General features: G+C 53.1%; 1 protein-coding gene across 1 annotated transcript in view; it reads right to left on the reverse strand.

Annotated features, from left to right (window-relative positions):
• The window catches only part of COL22A1 (collagen type XXII alpha 1 chain), a gene marked incomplete at its 5' end in the record, with an annotated part of 247097 nt that overhangs the window by 202152 nt on the left and 25813 nt on the right, over positions 1 to 19132 (reverse strand). The window contains 2 exons of the mRNA XM_082858984.1: positions 4013 to 4124; positions 11354 to 11428. Coding sequence (XP_082715110.1) covers positions 4013 to 4124; positions 11354 to 11428 — 187 coding nt within the window. The remainder of the gene's footprint in view (positions 1 to 4012; positions 4125 to 11353; positions 11429 to 19132) is intronic.

The following is a 19132-nucleotide window of genomic DNA, read 5'->3' on the forward strand; positions in this document are numbered from 1 at the left end:
TTCTAAAGTCCACCTGCTCGCCTGCCTTTACCGCCTTTCCCTTCAATCAGGGCCTCCATTCAACCCTCCGCTGGCCCTCGCTGTGGCCCCTTCATTGTCCCGGTGCACCCACCCTCAGCCCCGTCAAATCCACCCCCGCAGTGCTCGTCTGCTTCCATCTCTCCAGAATCAGGAATAAATGCTGAACTGCCACCCCGCCGCGGGGCCGAATGTGGCTGAGTGCTGCAGCCTCACCTCTCCCTGCCTGCTGCCCCTCGGCAAGGCCACACTGTCACATCTTAGCCCGCCTGGTCCCTGCCCCACGTGCCAGGACATCCTCCGTCTCCACAGAGCACTGGTTTCCTGAGCTCGGGGGACCAGGCCCTCAAATGGGGGAATCCCTCGACCCCTGCAGCTCCAGCCCAGACAGCCCTGCACTGCCCTTTCCCCTACAAATTCAGCATGCGCGTTGTTCCGCGACAGAAGCTACGGATGTACGGTGTTGTGATGCCCCCGCCCTAGCTGAGGGCGGCCAGGCTCTCACGGGGTGACTCCTGCACCCCGCTGCTCAGCGGTTGAGCAGAGGCTCCCCTGCAGACAGCTGCGGGTCTCCAGAGCTCTCCTCTTAACCGCCAGCTGTTGCCCGGCACTCCCACTCACGGCGGGCCAAACCCTGCTCTGGGGGCAAAGAATGCGAGGCGCTGCCTTCTGCATTGGAGGAGGTGGAAACTGTCTGGCCAGAGAGCCAGGAAGGGAAATGAGGAGGCGTCTGGGTTTCTGGTTCTCAGACTCGTGGACCCTCAGGGACCCTTCGTTTGGCTGTAGAACCTGTGAGTACAGACTGGTCCTCCCTCTGTGATCTCGGTTCACAGATCCGAGCTGGGAGTTGGCCCAGCCGTCCAGAGTCGTTCTCTGAGCTGGGATTTCACCCAGGATCACGTCCAGGCACTGGGAGCAGTGCCCTTTACTCCCTCGGGCCTTCCCAGGATTCAGGGACGTCCTAGGTCACTGCCACACGGGAGGGATATGGGGCTTCCCCACCGCTCTGCACGGGCACAGGCTGTGGAGCCTCAGATGAACATTGCCCTTCAATTTTTTTCTTCTTCTCATTGCATTAATGAGGCCAACTATGCTACTGTTCTTTTCTAAACACACTTACTTCTCAACGCACATGTATGTGTAATATACAAATATGCTATGTATGTAAATCCACTATATCTATACATTGATAACTATATTTACATTTATATCTCTATCTACAGGCACACCTCGTTTTGTTGTGTTTTAGCTTTACTGTGCTTCACAGATACTGTGGTTTTTTTTAAAATTGAAGGTTTGTGGCAACCCTGCACCAAGCAAGTCCATCAGTGCCGATGATATGGACACTGTGTTTAAGACGTAATGCTGTTGCGAACTTGAAAGGCTACAGTACGGTGTAAACATAACTTTTATACACACTGGGAAACCAAAAAATGTGACTCTCTTCGTTTTGATATTCGCTTCATTGCAGTAGTCTGGAACCAAACCCACAATATCTCCGGGGTGTGCCTCTATCTCTCTCTATCGAGAGACTAATACTTTTTCTTAGGCTGTGTATATATACAGATATACAGGAGAGGGTAAAGGGATTGGAGTTGAAGGACCGATCTGAGTTTGAGGCCAACCTCTGCTTCCTAGGAACTATGAGATTTTGAACAGGTTACTGTCCCATTTTGAGTCTCAAATGTTGCACCAGGTAAATGCTGAGAATAATACAAGCCTTGCTCCCCCCATTTTACTGTGGTGAGAAATAAGTTAGATAAGGTGTGTAAAGTGCCCTTTAAACGTTTAGCAAGTAAGAAAAATACAAATATTGACGCCCCTTTTCATTATGAACAAAATTAACCCATACATTAAAAATTATACGTGTATGTATATATCTGCGTAAATTGCATTAGAAATGAAAGGGATGCTATTCTCACTCAACACGTCAGAGCTCTGTCGGTTTGATTGTTTCTGTTTTGCCATTAAAACAAACTCGAAACCATGTAGAAATTCCTTCTCAGGACGACTCAGCATAACATGAGCCCAAATCCATTTCCCAGAAACACTTCAGCCCCACGTCCAGAGAGCAGAGTCCAAAGCCATTGTGCTGTTTGCTTCAAATGCCCTGATAGAAAGACGGCACCCTCAGCAAGTGGGAGGCCTCTGCTGGGCTCCCCACCGCATCTGTGTAACGTGTGCTTTCCTCCCTCTGTTTTGTTCTTTCTCTATTACATGTTTGCTGTATTATTATTATCATTTTTGGCCACACCGTGCAGCTTGCAGAATCTTAGTTCCCCCACCAGGAATCGAACCCGGGCCCCCGGTGGTGGGAGTGTGGAGTCCTAACTGCCAAGGGATCCCCTTGTACGTTTGCTTTAAAGTGAAGTTGCCTGTGATTTTTTTTTCTGTTTCTAAGTGGTATGGATGAATTGGACAAGTTAGGCCAAAGACGTAAGGGGAGTTAAGTGGGAAATGGAACCTGGATTCTGTTCATCCCTGTGTGGCCCCCAAATGAGCATGGGACCAGGTGATTAAGATCACCCAGCATCTGTATCTCAGCCCCTGTGTGGACAGAACAACACCCACAGTCAGGAAGGCACGCCTCCCTTGAGGGTCTGCTGACTGTGATATGGTCTCCATCGCAGGGTGAGGAAACGGGACCCAGAGAGAGAAACTGACGTAGCATTTCCTGTTCTGAACCAGCACTGTCCCGGGATGCTGGCGCTGTGAGCCGTGGAGGACGTTAGGGCCCGATACAGTCCTGGTGCAAGGCTGGCACTCAGAGAACGCCCACCGAGCTGGAGAAACGATTGCATGCCTGCAAAATGCAAGCTCTGAGGCCTGATGTGGCAAAGCCCACCTTTGCTAGGCTAGTATCTAACGGAGGCTTCTCACTGATCGTGGACTGAGTCATCCCCTCCTCCAGGCAGGGCTCAGCTCCATGCTGGGACTCAGCAGGGACCAGACTCAGGCCCTTCCAGGAGCTTCTCCCACAGCTGGGGAGACAGTCTGCAAATGACTCATTGCACAATCGAGTCGCTGGCTTCAATGCTGCTACATTTTATGCAGGAGGACAGGTTGTGAGGAGAGAGAATAAGGGGAGGCCTGGCTTAACCTCAGAATTAGGGGGAGGCATCCTTGAAAGCAGGACAGATGAGCTGTACTTTGAAGAACAAGCAGGGGTAGAGAGAGGGCAGTGCAGACAATGACAGGCCAGGACGAACCTGATGCCAGAAAGGCAGCACAGGGCTAGATCACACACAGGGTCTTCCCAGGCCCTTAGCTTAAGAACACTCAGAAGTAATTAAAGAGTTTTAAGATGAAGGATAATGTCAAGATAAAATATCACTTTTCATTTTCAAAAGACCATTCTGCCTGAGAGGAGAAGAACGGAACATTAATTTTGGTGTCATCATTAGCCCTGGACTGGAGACCCCACAGGTGTCAGACCCTGGACTCATCTTTGCATCATGACCCTCTCAAATGACGTTGCAAGGCGGACACATTCACCTCAGATGAAACAGATGCCATGACTGGGGCACAGGGACCTCCCATGACTTGTGTAAGGCCAGGCACCCAGCAAACACTGAACTGGGTCTCCACTGGCCAAAACCACTACATGACTCTGGGTGGTGCTCTGCCTGCGTGTCATGCCGTGGCTGGCCCACAGTAGGTGCCGTGGATCTAAGCCATAAATGATAAACGTTTGTAGTTTACTGAACTAACAGAAAAACGCAAGCATGAATGGATGGAGGATGAACACCACACTTGTATGGACAGGTGAATGTAGAAGGACCAGGGGACCAATAACGTCAACGGTAATACATGGTTAAGAACGAGGCTGAATTCCCGGGTCAGTGATTCGGCTGCTTCGTTTCAGGGTGACCTCAACAGGCACTCTGTAGGCGAAATCCCTGCCCAGTGCTCAGTGGGCAACCGTGCTGACCAGAGCCTGCCCACCCTTTCAGAGGCATCCCGGGCAGGTCTAGAAGGAGAAGCAAGCACTCACTCAGTCCTTTGCACCACAGGGAAGGCTCCCATCCGGACGTAGGAACTCTGCGCCCCGTTCTCTCTCTCCCCCAAGATCGCCTTCACACTGAACAAATCCATCAGGTCAAAACCTGTCCAAAGAGAAGAGCCAGGAGTGAGTTTGGCCAGAGGAGCCCGGGAGACAGAGGAAAAGCACATCTGCTCTCTGGGAAGGTGGCCAGCCCGTCCTGCCCTGGGGGAGCGGGATTTAAGCGTAGGGAACTGTGCAAATCCATCTCCCAGGTGAAAACAGAAACAACAGAGGGAGGAGATGGACAGCTTCTGTTTCCACGGCCAATTGCAGGAAACAGGCAGAGACGCTGGGGTTTCCGATGAAACATGAGCCTTCGTGAAAGTCCTGGATCACAGGCAAGCATGGAGTAAGCAGTCGGCCACCATTCTGGCCGTGTGGCTGGCATTCAGGGAGCCCACGTGGGGACACCCGGCTCACACAGCCTGGCTCTGCAGGCTAAGTGGCAACTTCGGCTTTCCTTCTTGCAGCCACATTTCCGCAATTCACTTGGACTCTGCTTGAATTATAATTTAGCAGCATTTAAACTGCATGATTTTAAAGAGCGAAACATCAGAGAGAAGAAAAGTCTTCGTGATTCTGCATTAACGGAAAGGCGCGTTTCCTTTTGTCATGGCTCTGAGAGAGGACCCTGCTCATTGGCCACACGAAGTAATGGAAAAGACACGAACTTCGGGCTCAGGCGAGCTGGCGGGACGGGGGTCATCCAGCTCAGTCACATATCTGTGTGATGCTGAGCGGGTTACAGAACCCGCAAGAGCCTCAGTACTCGGTTGTGACAGAGGCTTGACACCTGCCACCTTGGCCATCAAGAGAATCCCAGGCGGTCGCTCAGCCGTGGTAGGAAAGTGACTCAGCAGGTCAGTTGTTCACTCAGGATTCTCCACCATCAGCAGCACAAACTTATCCATGACCCCCTACAAAACCACCTGGACCAGTCTGGGGGGGCTGACTTGAGTCCTGCAGCTGGGGTCCTCAGAGGAGCCCAACCACGATGCCCACGCGGAGGCAACGGTGGGATGTACCGGCCTGACACTGCGTCCCTGGGGAAGGGGAACCTCGCGGCAGATAAGAGGAAGCCGCCTGTGGGTGGGCACCAGGCCTCACTTGTCTCCGCATCCCTGGGCTAACACACCACTCGGCATCAGTGGCACCTAACCCATGAGACTTCAGGAAGGTTCTTGCTGTCTCCAACATTCTGAGATGCTGCCATGGAAAACAGGAAACGAGCTTGCAGGGCTCACATTAGGATGATTAAAACATCTTCTAACTAGATTCTGTCCTAAGAGATGATTTAGTCATTCAAGTTGTATTTTGAGAGCCTCTCTGTTCCAAGCCCTGTATAAGATGCTGTAAGAACAGAAAGGAATTAGCATCAATTGAGAGTTTCAGCAGCAGAGTCAGACAGGCCTGGGCTGTGTTCCTGACCACCAGGCCCTAGCTGTGTGACCTTAGGCAGGTTGCCTGACGTCTCTGAGCACCAATTTCTTCATCTGTAAAAATGGGATTGTCTTTGCACCTCAAAGGATTGTGGTGAAGCTTGGATATGATACAAAGCTCTTTGTACAGAGCCTGACATAGAGCAGAAGACCCACAAAATAATTTTCATATTATTTATTTCCCTTTACAATGATTACAGCCTCTTCTCCCACTAGATTCTATCCATGGATATCATTTACGCATTCAATACATATTTTTTGAGATCCTGCTCTGTGCCAAGCATGTATGAGCACTGGAGACACAGCTGGGAGAACTGCTACCCTAGTGGGAGACCAATAATAAGCACATGTCCAGCACAAATGTAAAGGACAATTTCAGGCAGTGAGGAGTAATTAAACAGGATTTGATGGGAGGTGAGCAGGGGTGACCGGGCAGGCCTCAGGGGGCGGGCCACCTGAGCAGGGGCTGTTCCAGGCCCGGGGCAGGGCCTGTGATGGTCTGGGAAGGGATTCCATGCACAGCAAGGCTGTGCTGAGATTGAGGCCCTGGGGGACTCTAGGCACCGGCCCCTCCCCAGCCCCTGCCACTCTGAGGTTGCCTAGTTCTCAGAAAATGACTAAGAGTTGCCATCATGTCATTTCTAAACAGCATCTCACACACCAGTGAATTAACAGAATTCATGGCACAACGTTAAACGAGATTTGGTCCTTAAGATAGAAAACATGTACCCAGAAGCTCCCTCAGGGATGAAGACAGCACACCTTGGAACAGTGTGCTCTTTAGTGCCCACTGAGGCAAACGACCTAGCCTCCCCAGAGATGCAGGGGACCCCCAAGGGGCAGGCACCCCCCAACGTCATCACCCACAGCTCTGGGTTTAAGGCCTCACAGAGCCCGGAGGGTCCAGCGGGATCAGCGGGTGGAACGCACTGGGCCACACAAGGAGGGATCTCGTGAAGATCCAAAGGGCCGCCCGTGCACTGCGGCCCTGGACCTGGAAGTGACCCGCAGGGCTGGGAAGCAGAGGACAGTGGGAGGGGCTGGTGCCTGGGAATGGGGTGAGTGGCCCACCAGGGTTCCATGGAAGGGACACCGAGCGGTGAAGGGCCCGTTTAGGCTCAGGTTCTGTTCCCAGGAAAGGCAGAAGAGGCGGGCGCAGGTTTTGGAGCCACTCTGCCCGGGTGTGAAAGCAGGCCCAGCGCCGGCCGGGCCACAGCCCACATCCTCACGTCTCCTTCAGCAACGAGGCAAGGGTAAGGGCCCGACTTGCAGGCTCGCGCCTCCGGGCCTCGGGGCCTCCGGGCGTCCCTGCCACCTCCCCCTGCGGGAGCAAGTGGGTCCCGGGGGGGCTCTCCCGTTTGTCAGCGCTCAGAGGCTCTCAGCGGCCTGGGAGCAACCCCTGGAGCGGTAACTGCCTGGACACGGGGTGGGCTGTCGCTCCAGGGAAGCAGCCACTTTCATTTAAGGAGGGAAAGTGGGGACAGGAGAGCATCGCAGTGAGACACACCTGGGCCCTCCCTGCTCTTAGACTCCGCAGCTCCACGACTCCGGTGCAACTACTCAGCCCCTGCAAACTCCCACTGCACGGGGCTGCCCAAGGCCCACAGGGATGCGCGGGCCCCGGGGGCGCCCACTGAGTGCCGGCTCTGACTCAGAGAGCGGGCTCAGAACCCGGCGGGCACGGGCCCGATGCCGCCCACTACGGTGCCAGGCAGAAGGGCAGAGAGGCCCGCTCCTCTACTTCACAGCTCCGTCCCTGTCACTGGAAACCGCCACCTGAAGCTGGGCTTCCTTGTAGCAGTCATGTGTGGGAGAATAAAAAATAGCTTTAGAAAAGCAAACATATGCTCTACTTTCTAGTTCCACTTTCGTTGGCTTCCATGGATAAAAACAAAGACTTAAACACCACAAAACTCTGAACAACAAGCAATTAACTAGGAGGCAGCAAAGGGCTCCGAGAGAAAGATGAATTGCCTGCAATAAATAAAGGCCGGGAAGAAAAATGAAAAATGTTCCCGAGGTAAATGGACCCTGATGCGAGGCACCGCGAGATAAAGCGGCGATTGTTTAATGTAGAGACCGCAAGGATGCACCTTCCCGAAGTCACGGACTCAGCTGAACCAGGTGGTATCAGGGACACCGTGACGATCGCCCAGAGTCCGTCAAAGGTCCGTGCTGGACGAAGCTTTGCCGGACCCCCAGGCACGGAAGTTACTCCCGGGTCTTTCGTGGGACTGGCCGAGGTGCACACGGTTAATCTGTCCCCAGGAGAAGGTGAGCAATTTGAAGGATGGGACCTGATCTGATTCATGTTTCCATCCCTAAAAAAGTAAGAGCTCTGGTTGTCGTTCTTAATTGAGGCATCGTCAGTGGAAAGAGGGAAGGAGAGAAGAAAGGAATTCACTAAACATTAAGGGCCTCCTCCATTTAGATGCCCTGTTGGCTGCTCCAATGTTCAACAGGACAAAATCCCAGCCCCAACCCCCAAAAGTTTAGTGTCTACAGAGAAACAGGCACGGAGAGAAGCTGTGTTGCTATCATGGATGGGTAAATGAGAAGGAGGGGGAATGGCTGGGCTTGTATAACAGCACATGGAACATTTTCCCTGCCCAGCTGAGGAACAATCAGGGAAGGCTTCCCAGAGGAGGCAAGGCCTGGCCTGAATTTAAAGAACAAATAAAATCTGGGCAGACAGAGATGGAGGGAAGGGCATCCAAGGTAACTGGATGTGCAAAGGTCACCGGACCCGAGGCACTGAGGTTCTTTCTGAGAATCCCACTATTTCGGGATGTCAGGAGCCACGGTTAGGGGAGTGAGCTAGGCAGGGGCAGATCAGGCTGGGCTCTGTCGGCCACGCGAGGCGGTTTGAGTTTCTTTCTACAGGCAGTGGGGAGCCGCGGAAGGGCTTTAAAGCAAGGGAGAAACACAATCTTGTTTCTGTGCTCGAAGACCATTCTGGCAGTGGGGATGGAGGAGGCGGCAACGGTGGGATGTACCGGCCTGGGGGAGACTGGGGAGGACTAGACTTGGAAACACAGGCCTGGGAGGAGGGAGGGAAGGGGCAGTGAGCTGAGACTATCTGAGATGCTCGTGACATGGCGCCTGTTATCTGGAGGTCGGAACTCAGGTAGGAGCAGAGAGACATTAGGATGTCTGTGGCCCAATCTCAGAGCTGGACCGTGCCCAGCACTTTCTTTCAGCTTTAAATAGCTGACCCCCCAGGAATGTTGTATAACACCTTCAGTCACTAGAATTTGCAGAACATTCCGTTTTTAGAGCCGGGAGGGGTCCTCAGAGATATCATGTCGGATGTATTGTTGTGTAAGTGGGGAAACTGAATCTCAGAGAGTCGGGTGATGGACCCAGGCCTCCAACCTGCTTTGTCTGTTCTGTTCCCCGTGCTCACTGTTCCAGCCCAGATAAGCCCTAAAAATAGCTGGAGTCATTTAAGGAACCGCCCGGAGGTGAGGCTTTGGGGAACTGCATTTTTTACAAAAGCTGCTCCGGTTACCCGACTGCGTCTAAGTTGGCAAGTGTGCGGCTCCATCTCTCCCTAACTCCGGTCTCAGCTCCAGCTGGCAGGAGCCTCTTTTCTGGTCTGGTTATAATTAGAGGAGACGATAGATCCCGCAGGCTCTCTGCTCTCAGAGCTGCACAAGCAGGGCATCTGCACCGCGTGCTGATGGAGGCCCACCCAGCGCTGTGATTTACTTCCTGGGGGCCTCGGAGCCCACCAAGGGGAGGCGAGGCTCCAGGCTTCACTGGCGGCACATCCACACAGCGGATTCCGCACAGAGGGTCCCGTTTCTATCCAATCGCGACAAGACTCCTCAGCGGGATCCTCACACGCCAGAGCCGAAAGGATTTGCTCCCAGCTTGCGTAAGCACACGTGTGCACACACAGACGTGCACGCACACACATGCGTGCACACACACGTACACACAGACACGTTCTGAATCTTCCCAGCCAGAATCAGTTATTCTTCAGTGGAAAAAAATACTGGGGGCTCTTCAGTCCGTAGAACGAGAGGAAAGCTCCTTCTGAGTTACAGACGATAAGGCAGATGAAATGGTGCTCATTTACGTCTCCTCCCTCCCTCCCCCTCTTCCTTCCGACGGGCTGGATGTGAGCCCTGACTCCGCCACAAACTCAGGCAAATTACTTAATGTGTCTGTACCTGTTTCCCCAGCTACAAAAGACACAGTAGTGCTGGTCTCCTCCATTGTAAGGGTTAAATGAGAAAATAAGTGCAAACCCCTTGGCAGGCAAGGACGTGGTGAGCAGGTAAGTGCTGGCAAGCATCGATCATTACTATTTCTGTCATTAATGGCATGACTGTCGTAACTTCCCTTCTGTGAACAGACACACTGGATAATGAATTCTTTAGGGGAGATACCGTTACGAGGGATTCATCGCTCAGGAAGCCCGACATGGACGATGCAGCAAGGTAAAGATCTGCCTTCCGGGGTGACCTCAGCGGAAGTTACTCGGGGGCAGAGCCGGCAGAGGCCCAGCCAGGCTCGAGGGATGGAGAATAGATTACCCAGAGCCAGAGCTCCGCTGGGTAGTACCGAGGCAATCAGTGGGGACATCCGTGCTCCCAGCAGTTTTGCCCTTTGGACGGTGACTCGGCTATAAATATTTTCACTTCAAGGTAGCTGCATTAACACAGTGACTAGGATGGAAGTCATCTTGCTCTCAGGAGTTACATAAAGACATCCTGATAGAGAGAGTAAGCACCTCACTGAGCACTGACTACAGCCCAGGCGCTCCCCCCAGAAGCGCTAGTTTACCCGGGAGACGCTTGATGGAGGAGAAGGGTCAGCAGGGAGGGAGGCACGGCAGCTGACGAGGAGAGCAGCACCAAGCCGGCTGCCCCCTGTGGGGACGTGCTGGCAAGTGGGTCAAGGGGCCGGGTGTTTCTTTACCGACGCTCACTCCTTGAGGGCTGGGTTGCTCCCGAGGAGTGTTAATCCCCTGGCACGTTTCACCTGCCGTGCACTCAGGGAGCACAGCCTTCTGCTGCTCTAGAAACAACCCTGAGGCGCCAAGGTGCAGATGCTGGCGTGTCCGCATGGGCAGGCGAACCCGGGCAGGGTCCTGGGGAAGGGGCGGGGCACTACAGCACCTACAAGACACCGCATTCTGATGGCCCGGGGCTCACTGCCTTGGATGGGAGACTGACTGCACTGGTTAGAAATGGACCCGAGATGCTTTGGGGTGGAGACACGGGGCTCCTGACGGGGCTGGCGTTGGTGAGGGGAGCAGGGCTGGTGTCCTGCAGGGAGGAAAACTTCCCTGAGGTCATGCACTTGAAGTGTTCAGCTGGACGCCTGGGAGCAGCTAATGGACGCTCATCACCATCGGGACGAGGGGGCCGGCTCAGCGTCCCCCATGCACCCAGTTACCCAGTCGTGGTCGCGTTCAGAGACAGCCTCCGTGGAGTTTATTTCTGCCGCTGGCTCTGCAGTCGTGTGTCTCTGTGTTCCCTCATCAGTTGATTCACTCATGTATTTATGACTCTGATTCACTCCCAAATGCATTTATTTATTCACCCTTTGCCCAGCTGCCAATCACTCACTCACCATGTCACTCACTCCACTGCATTCTCTACCGACCCTACAGCATCACCACCTGCTCCCAGAGGGAACACGTGAACGGTCTTCCCTGTTGACGGTTCGTTGATGGGAGCTGCTACCTGCACAGTTCAGACCATCCTATTAGGACTTCGGTGAAGGACAGGAATGAGGACAGCACCAGCAAGGCTACCCTTGAATCAAGGAGGGTCATGGTCAAGTCCAGCAAAAAGCACAGAAAGCAAGCCGTGTAGGGTGGCTCTTACTCTCTTACCTGTGATTTCCTTGGTTTCACCATTGGTGTGCTTAAAGCGATCTCCTTCTACACGAAGGCTGGGGCAGAGCACGTCTGAGAAAAGCAAGAGGAAACAGAGATCGATGAGCAAACGCAGCCCACAGTTCCTCCAGGGCACGTGACGTCATTGGGACCCTGCGCCAACCCCCCTGCATGCAGGACGTCCAGCATGGGGCAGACGCAGAGGCAGCGCCACATTGACGGAGTGTTTCATTTACTCCCAAATGTACTTGTTAAGCATCGGCTCTGCCAATACTGTGCTCATACGGGGATGAGATAAGAACAGGCATGGTCCCCACCCACAAGGAGCTCACAGTCATCCATTAGAGGGAGTCAGACACGGAAATCCACACGATCAATGGGGTCATAAGTGACAGAAATGGGTCTGGGCTGCTAGGGCACTAAGGACTCTGATCCAACACTTAGCCCAGCCTGGGGAGGTCAGGGAAGCTTTCCTGGAAAGGCGATGTTTGAGGTTTCCCTTAAAGGAACAGTAAGACTCAGCCAGATGGACAAAAGACCAAAAGGCGATACAGGCGGAGGGAACTTCATTCATAAAGGCAGGAGCTTATAGATGAAAATCGCAAGCCAGCAGGGTGTCAATGAAACAGGAAACGTGCTGGGGGCCCACCTACAAGGTGTCTGTTATGCCGCCCCAGGGAGCTCTAGGTGCAATTCCAGAAGCAGGCGTAAGCCCAGAAGAAGCAAGACTGCTCAGTTACACAAAGGCAATGGAGTCGGTCACACAGTGAAAAATACTTCATTATACGATATTACATAAACGCCTTATTATACGATATTACATAAATGTCTTATCTGAATGTCTTCATGATTTCTCACTTAAAAAAAAAAAAGTTGGAAGGAAAAGGGATTCTTCCAGTTGCCCTAAAATTCCCAGAAAGAAACTTACGGTTTCTTTCAAAGGGGAAAGGATAGGGGAGGGATAAATTAGGAGTTTGGGATTAGCAGATACAAACTACTATATATAAAATAGATAAACAACAAGGACCTACTGTATAGCACAGGGAACTATATTCAATATCTTATAATAACCTATCATGGAAAAGAATCTGAAAAAGAATGTGTGTGTGTGTGTGTGTGTGTGTGTAACTTAATCACTCTGCTGTACACCTGAAACTAACACAACATTGTAAATTAATTATACTTCAATTTTTAAGAATCCCAGAGAGAGCACCAACTGTCAACGTTAAGGTTCCAGGCCCAAGTGTTGGGTCCACTGCAGGTGTCCTAATCTCTCTGTCGGCGTCAGTACGTGTGACGTGGGACACCTTACAAAATACACACTTGTTGCAGGGCTGCTTGGAGGACGAAGCAAGATCAAGCCGTAACAGGACTTAAATGTAGCACCGGAGGCAACTTAGTGCAAATACTGCCCTGCCCTTGAAGCAACCTGGTTACTATATACATTATTACAATAATCACACGTTATTAGGCAGTTCTGTCATCCCATCAATTCCACGTGCAGTAATCTCTTTTCATACGTTTTCACAAATGTTTCACTGCGGGACCAGTTTGAGGCCCCTTTTCCAATCAGCTCTGAGGGGAAAGAATGAGATCCTCCCTGATTTGGGAGGAGCTATTTTTAATGTTTATCCCAAAGGCACCAGAGGTCCGACAAGCCCCAAGGAAGGAGTTATTTTGGAAAGAGCACGGAGTTGTCTGTCTAGAACCAGATATGCAAGAGGATGCCAGCAGTGCGCAGTATTTAGACGGCGCCACCCAGGACAGCGGCAGCTGCCGGTGACGGCCAATTGCTTTAAGGTTGGCAGGCCGCCAGAGGGACTGGCTGGGACCGTGCGTCATCTAAAATGAGTTGACTCAGAAGGTTCTAGCCTTGATTATGAGCAAACCTCTGGAGGCTGACACCTGGAGCTCAGGGCAGGCAAAGCTACTGAGCCTCATCTCTGCAAATACCCCAAGGGGACGCCCTGATTCCCAACCCGGGACGGTCAAAGGCAGTCCGAAAGCCATGACCACAGAAAAGACTGAAACGTTTCAAAGACGTTAGCGCTTGCCCAAACTGCTTTAGGAAATCAGTCCCCAAACCACCTGCCAATCCCCTTTTGGGGCCATCACTCAGCCTCATACACTCCAAAGCCTCAAGGGGGAATTTAGAGCTGACTTAGTAGGTCAGGACAAATGGCTCCCAAAATACCCCCTGCAGCCAGGCTCCCCAGGGAAGACGGGGCCCCAGAGGCTCACCTCTAGGCAGGGAGGGAGGTTAGCATGCCAAGTCCCTCTCAGCCCGTGACTACCTCCCTTTGGCCAAGATACGCCCACCTCTTGGATAATGATCTATTTATTTCCACGTTAACTCATTTATTCGAACTAAAATACTTACAGAGCTCCAGACACATTCCAGGCACTGAGCTAGCTCCAGGGACACATAAGTGGGATAAGACACCGTCCCTATCTTCAGGGCACTCGTGGGCTCTGAGAGGACTGGGGGCAGGCACGCTCAAGGAAGCGCCCACGCTGCTGTGACGTCCTGTGTCCCCCTGCTTCCCAGGCCCCTCCTCCTCAACCCTGCTGCCACTCACCCTAGCCTGGGTAAGGGCCCCCCGGCAGCGCCCGTGTCCTAGAGCCGGCGGCACCATGCTGAAGGCACTGACTGGCGTGGCTGCCTCCCCGGTGGGTCTGGACACCCGGCTGAGCCTCGGTCCAGCTGTATGTCCACTGCCTTCACGGCTCCAGGCACAGAACAGGCCTCGAGTCTGTGCTGAACAGAACGACCAGTGACGCCTGAGCCAAGCAGTAAAGGCTGAGCGGCGGCCTGACGCCTCTGGGGCGTGGGCTGCATCATGATGTTGACAATCAGGTGAGAAGACTGCACAGGCTCCAGGACTCCTGCCACTGAGGTGTCGCACACACTGCTAGTTGCCACCCTAATACCCATGCCCCACTCCTTCCTTGCTAAAAGAGCGTCACTTTTATTCAGAATGGTGGCATTTTCCGCCTATGGAGAAAAGCTGTGGCTGGTTGGTCTAAGCCCATTATGGTAATTCTGTTCCCCACCTTTCCAGCCGCCCTTCCAGCGAGGGATGGACCTGTGACCCAGCTCTGGCCAAGGACATAAATACCAGAGCGTGCTTGGTTGAGAAGGCGTGGTGTCTTAAAAAGCTTTGGTTTCCCCAATGTAAGGGGACAGATAGGTAGAAGGGATCGGCAGGCGTACTTTCCCTTCTTCCTCCTTCAAACGTGGGACATAACATCTGCAGGACTGTCTAGAATTGAGGAGAGAGGAACTCCAGCTACCCCCAAGCCTAGGTGAAAAGCGTAAGAAAAAGAAACTCATTTTCCTGGTAAAGAAACTACTGACAAACTGGATTACCTTCACTTATCCAATCAATACAGATTTACAGGTAATCATTCAGGGTCAACATAAAAAGTAGTTCTGGAATTAAGGATAAGGGTAAGTTCTCAGGAATCAAAACCTGTGCTTAATTAGCTCTTGCTTAGTTGGCCGATTTTCCTTCTTGAAGGTGTGAAAACAAAACAGACACGGCTGATTACAAAGCCCCTGCTCCCCTGGAGTTCATGTGCTGTCACCCACTGCCATTCGTATGCCCTCAGCTTCCGGGAAGGCAGAACATTCTAGACCTCTGGAGAGCAACGAGATCGCTTTCCACAGGAGGAGTTCCTTCTCACCAGAAACTTTGACAGAGGCCAAGTCTTGGTTGATCAGGGCGGCTGCTCCCAGAGGGACACACCATGAACTCACTGCACTTTCCCGGGAGAAACGCTTCCAGTTGCCCTCAGTCTACCAAAGGGCAAAGGGGAGAATGTGCTTGAGCATCAGGGGAGGAGGGTTTGCACAAGGTGGTCTCTGCTTCATGCTGAACACCCAGGCCCTGTCTAGAGAGGATGTGCCATGCTGGCCCCTGGCTCCCAGCCAAGAGTCTCTCCAGCTGGAAAAAAAGGGTGTTGGCGATTACAGAGTGCCTACTGTGTGCCGTTCACCCACCTGGAAATTCCACCCACAGCAACCATTCGAGGAGGTAGACGTTGTTTCCGTTACACGGATGTTAAGAACTGAGGCTAAGAGAGGTTAAGAAACTCACCAGATAGGAGGAGTATCTGGGTTTGAATAAATGCCTACCTGTGTCTAGAATGGAGGAGCGGAGATGGTTCCCCGGCCTAGCTGAGCGCAGCTAAGGAGCAGAGCACCGAGGGAAGAAGGAGTCACTGCCCATCCATCACCTCCTGCAGTCGCTGCTGAGCGCAGCTAAGGAGCAGAGCGCCGAGGGAAGAAGGAGTCACTGCCCATCCATCACCTCCCGGCAGTCGCTGCTGAGCGCAGCTAACCACAGATGGGATGATGACATTCCAAGTGGGCAGGGGAAGAGGCGGAGGAGGAGAGAGATGAATCAGACCCCCCGCAGACTCACGGCACAGTTCCTCCGCGGCTCCGAGGCCAGCCAGGAAGTCGTCCACACACCCCCACTTTAGAGAGCCAGGCCCCAAGGTCCCAGGGTCGATACGAATAATTTGAATTGTAAGGGCTTCCAAGACTGCGTGCCCACACGTCCAGGTACTGCGCTGGGTGCACGATGTGGACAGTTTCTGCTCTGCCGGGGGATGGAGTTATCCCCGTGGTCAGGAGACAGATGTAGAGGGCTTGCTCTGCACAGACCTTGTGCTAGGCATGTCGAATCCATCAGCACGCTGACTGACCACCCCCGCTACAGCTTTACGGGACAGGTGCTGCTGTTTGCAGATGTAGAAAGAAAGGCACACAGAAGTCAGCAAGATGTCCAAGGCCACAGAGCTGGCAAACAGCAAAGTCAGAGTGCTGGCCCCAGCCTCTGGCTCTGGACCACTACAGCATGCAGCCTCTCCAAGGTCACCTGCCCAAGGCCACACAGCACAAAGGTACCCAAGTCTGTCTCCAAAGCCTGCAGGGAGAGCCAGCCAGCATGCCACTTCCTGAGGCACGCCTCTGCCTCTGGACACCCCTGACATGTACAAGGGGCCCCCTCGCTCTGCACCCAGTGGTTTCACGTGCTCTCCGAGTTCTACCCATCGGGTCCGTCTGCTTGTGCCCACTTACACCTGGCTCTGGGCAGGGCACTGGGGAACCTGGGGTGGGCAGACGGCAAGACCCTGCCCTAGAGTGTGTCCTCTGCTGGCACCAAACCCAGAACAGGTCTTTCCCAAAAGCTGGTCAGGTGTTTCAAGACAGTCCGCGAGCGTCCTCCTCTCTCCAATCTTCTCCAGCTGAGCAAGCCTGGCTCCCTGGCAGCTCCCTCACCCGGAGGAGAAAGAGCAGAAAGAATCAGATCCCAACGGGAGCAGTTAGGAATCTAAGCGCACACGCACTGCAGCCTCACAGCTCCCGAGGGCACGGCTAAGGCATGTTCCTGCCGACAGATGCCAGTATGCAGCGTCCCGTTTGACACATGTCAGTGTAGTTATCATGTCCGTTTTTCAGATGAGAAAACTGAGTCTAAGAGAGCTCAGATGACCTGCTCAAAGCACACCCCTAGTTAGTGGTGGAAACAGAATTCAAACTCAGTATGACTCCAGCACTCTCCTACTCGCTACGACAAACTGACGTACATACACAGCGGCCTGGAAGAACATATATGACACTTAAACTAACTGTGGTTACCTCTGGGGGGCAGAACTTGAAGTGGTTTTTATTTCCTTTTTGCCTTTCTGCATTTTCAAATTTGTTTTAAAGGTCTGAACATGATTCACTAGTACAGTATTCGCAGGTTATCAGTGTCATTCTTTTTTTTTTTTTAACATCTTTATTGGGGTATAATCGCTTTACAATGGTGTGTTAGTTTCTGCCCCATAACAAAGTGAATCAGTTATACATATACATATGTTCCCATATCTGTTCCCTCTTGCGTCTCCCTCCCTCCCACCCTCCCTATCCCACCCCCTCCAGGCGGTCACAAAGCACCGAGCTGATCTCCCTGTGCCATACGGCTGCTTCCCACTAGCTATCTACCTTACGTTTGTTAGTGTGTATATATAGTGTCATTCTTTTTTAAACGTAGGCCTGAGCCTTGCCCTGGGGCCCTCTTTGCTGAGGCAGCAGGAGGCTTCTAGGGGAGGGGGCAGCGGGATGGCCAGGGACTGGCAGGCAGCCATGAGGGCTGTTTGCAGAGGTGAACTGGAGCCCCGGAGGACAGCTGGTGCAGACATCCCCAGGAGGTCTGGGGGATGGCGGGGGTCTTGTGGGGCTCAATATGCACTTCTGGACCCAAGAGCTACCGGTCAGGGGGACAGGCCCCCATTTTCAAGGGAGCCACCATGGAGACAGACAGACAGACAGCTGGACAGACAGCCGGACAGATGGGAGAGAGCTCTGTGCCACGGCCAGCAAATACCTGCAGACGCTGGGAGGGTTCACTAGTGGGGGCCAAGGACACAGGGACACCATAACCAGCAACGAGCACGTTCTTTGGAGTCACTAAAATCCTGGCGCACGTCATGAGCTCCCTGCAGCTCTCAGCAAGGGCAGTACGGGGCCTCTCTCTACCCATTTGCGAAATGGTGAGGAAGAAAAGGGGAGTGCTGGACCTACCCTGTGCACCACCTACCAGCTACTTTAGACAGTTATGTGCTCTGATTTCACAGCAACCCTGCAATATGGGCATGCTGATGCATGGGGAAGCCAAAGCTCAGAGAGGTTAAGTAATTTATCCAACATCACACAGCCAGCAAGTGGCAGAGGCAGGAATCAAGCCAGGTAGTGAGGCTTGGACATCGAGTGCTGGACCACTATTCTACACACACATCTGAGCATTAGAAAGCACCCTGGGTATGAGTATAATAATAACCAGCCAGTCATCGGATAGCTCCACTGCCTCGAGGTCACACACAGGGTCTCAGCCAATGCTCTCACAGGGCAGATATTCGCATCCATTCTTTACAGGTGAACAAGGAGCTTTCCCCGTTGTTAAAAAACACACACACACACACAAAAACAAAAACAAACACCTGAAAATTGTTATTAGCTGCATCCCAGGGCCATGGTGTGGACCATGTGAGGAACAAAGAGGACAACCCAGGGTCCAGGTTCCACCTCCACCTCCTATTCTAGAACTTTCTGGAGATTCCCGGCCTGCATTTCCCTTCTAGGTCAAAGTGAATTGGCACCTGCTGCCTCCCCAGAGGCCCCAGATCCCCTCAGTGGTCGATGCCCACCTCCCAGGTCCCTTCGGCTGGAGGGAGGGTGTGGTCAGGGTGCCCAGTCTATGGGGGAATGAAGGCTAAGTGTTTTAGAGGAAGCCTGGTGGTAAGAGACAAAATACTTGTAGAAAGAACCCTCCCCTCCGGGGCCTGCTGACAGCAGGATCACCGGGTCTGGGAGAGCAGGGCCACCCATCCTCTGTCTCAGGAAGAGCACGCACGGCGTGAGAACAGTGAGAAGGAGAGGCTACCGGGCGCCCTCCCGCCCGAGCACACGCCTGCCTGCTGGGCTACAGTGAAGCGGGGACAGGGCCAGAGGGGGAAGTGCTCCCCAAGGCTGGGGAGGGGCAAGGTCTGGAGTCTGCAGACACCCACCACCCACGTCAGTTTCTCCTTCTGTGTCTGTTTCCAGACCCAGAAACAGGCATAAAAGTTTGTGGGATTTTTCCCCATCCAAGGTCATCCTGAAGACTAAATGGACCAGTGGGTGAGGAATTCACGGCCTGACGCCTGGCACCCGATTCGAGCTTGCTCGTTCCTTCATTCACTCAGCCAACACATATTTGCACAGTGCCCGACCCATACGTCCTG

This window comes from Leucopleurus acutus (assembly GCF_964270905.1).
Source record: "Leucopleurus acutus genome assembly, chromosome: 17".
In the NCBI taxonomy this organism is placed as follows: domain Eukaryota; kingdom Metazoa; phylum Chordata; class Mammalia; order Artiodactyla; family Delphinidae; genus Leucopleurus; species Leucopleurus acutus.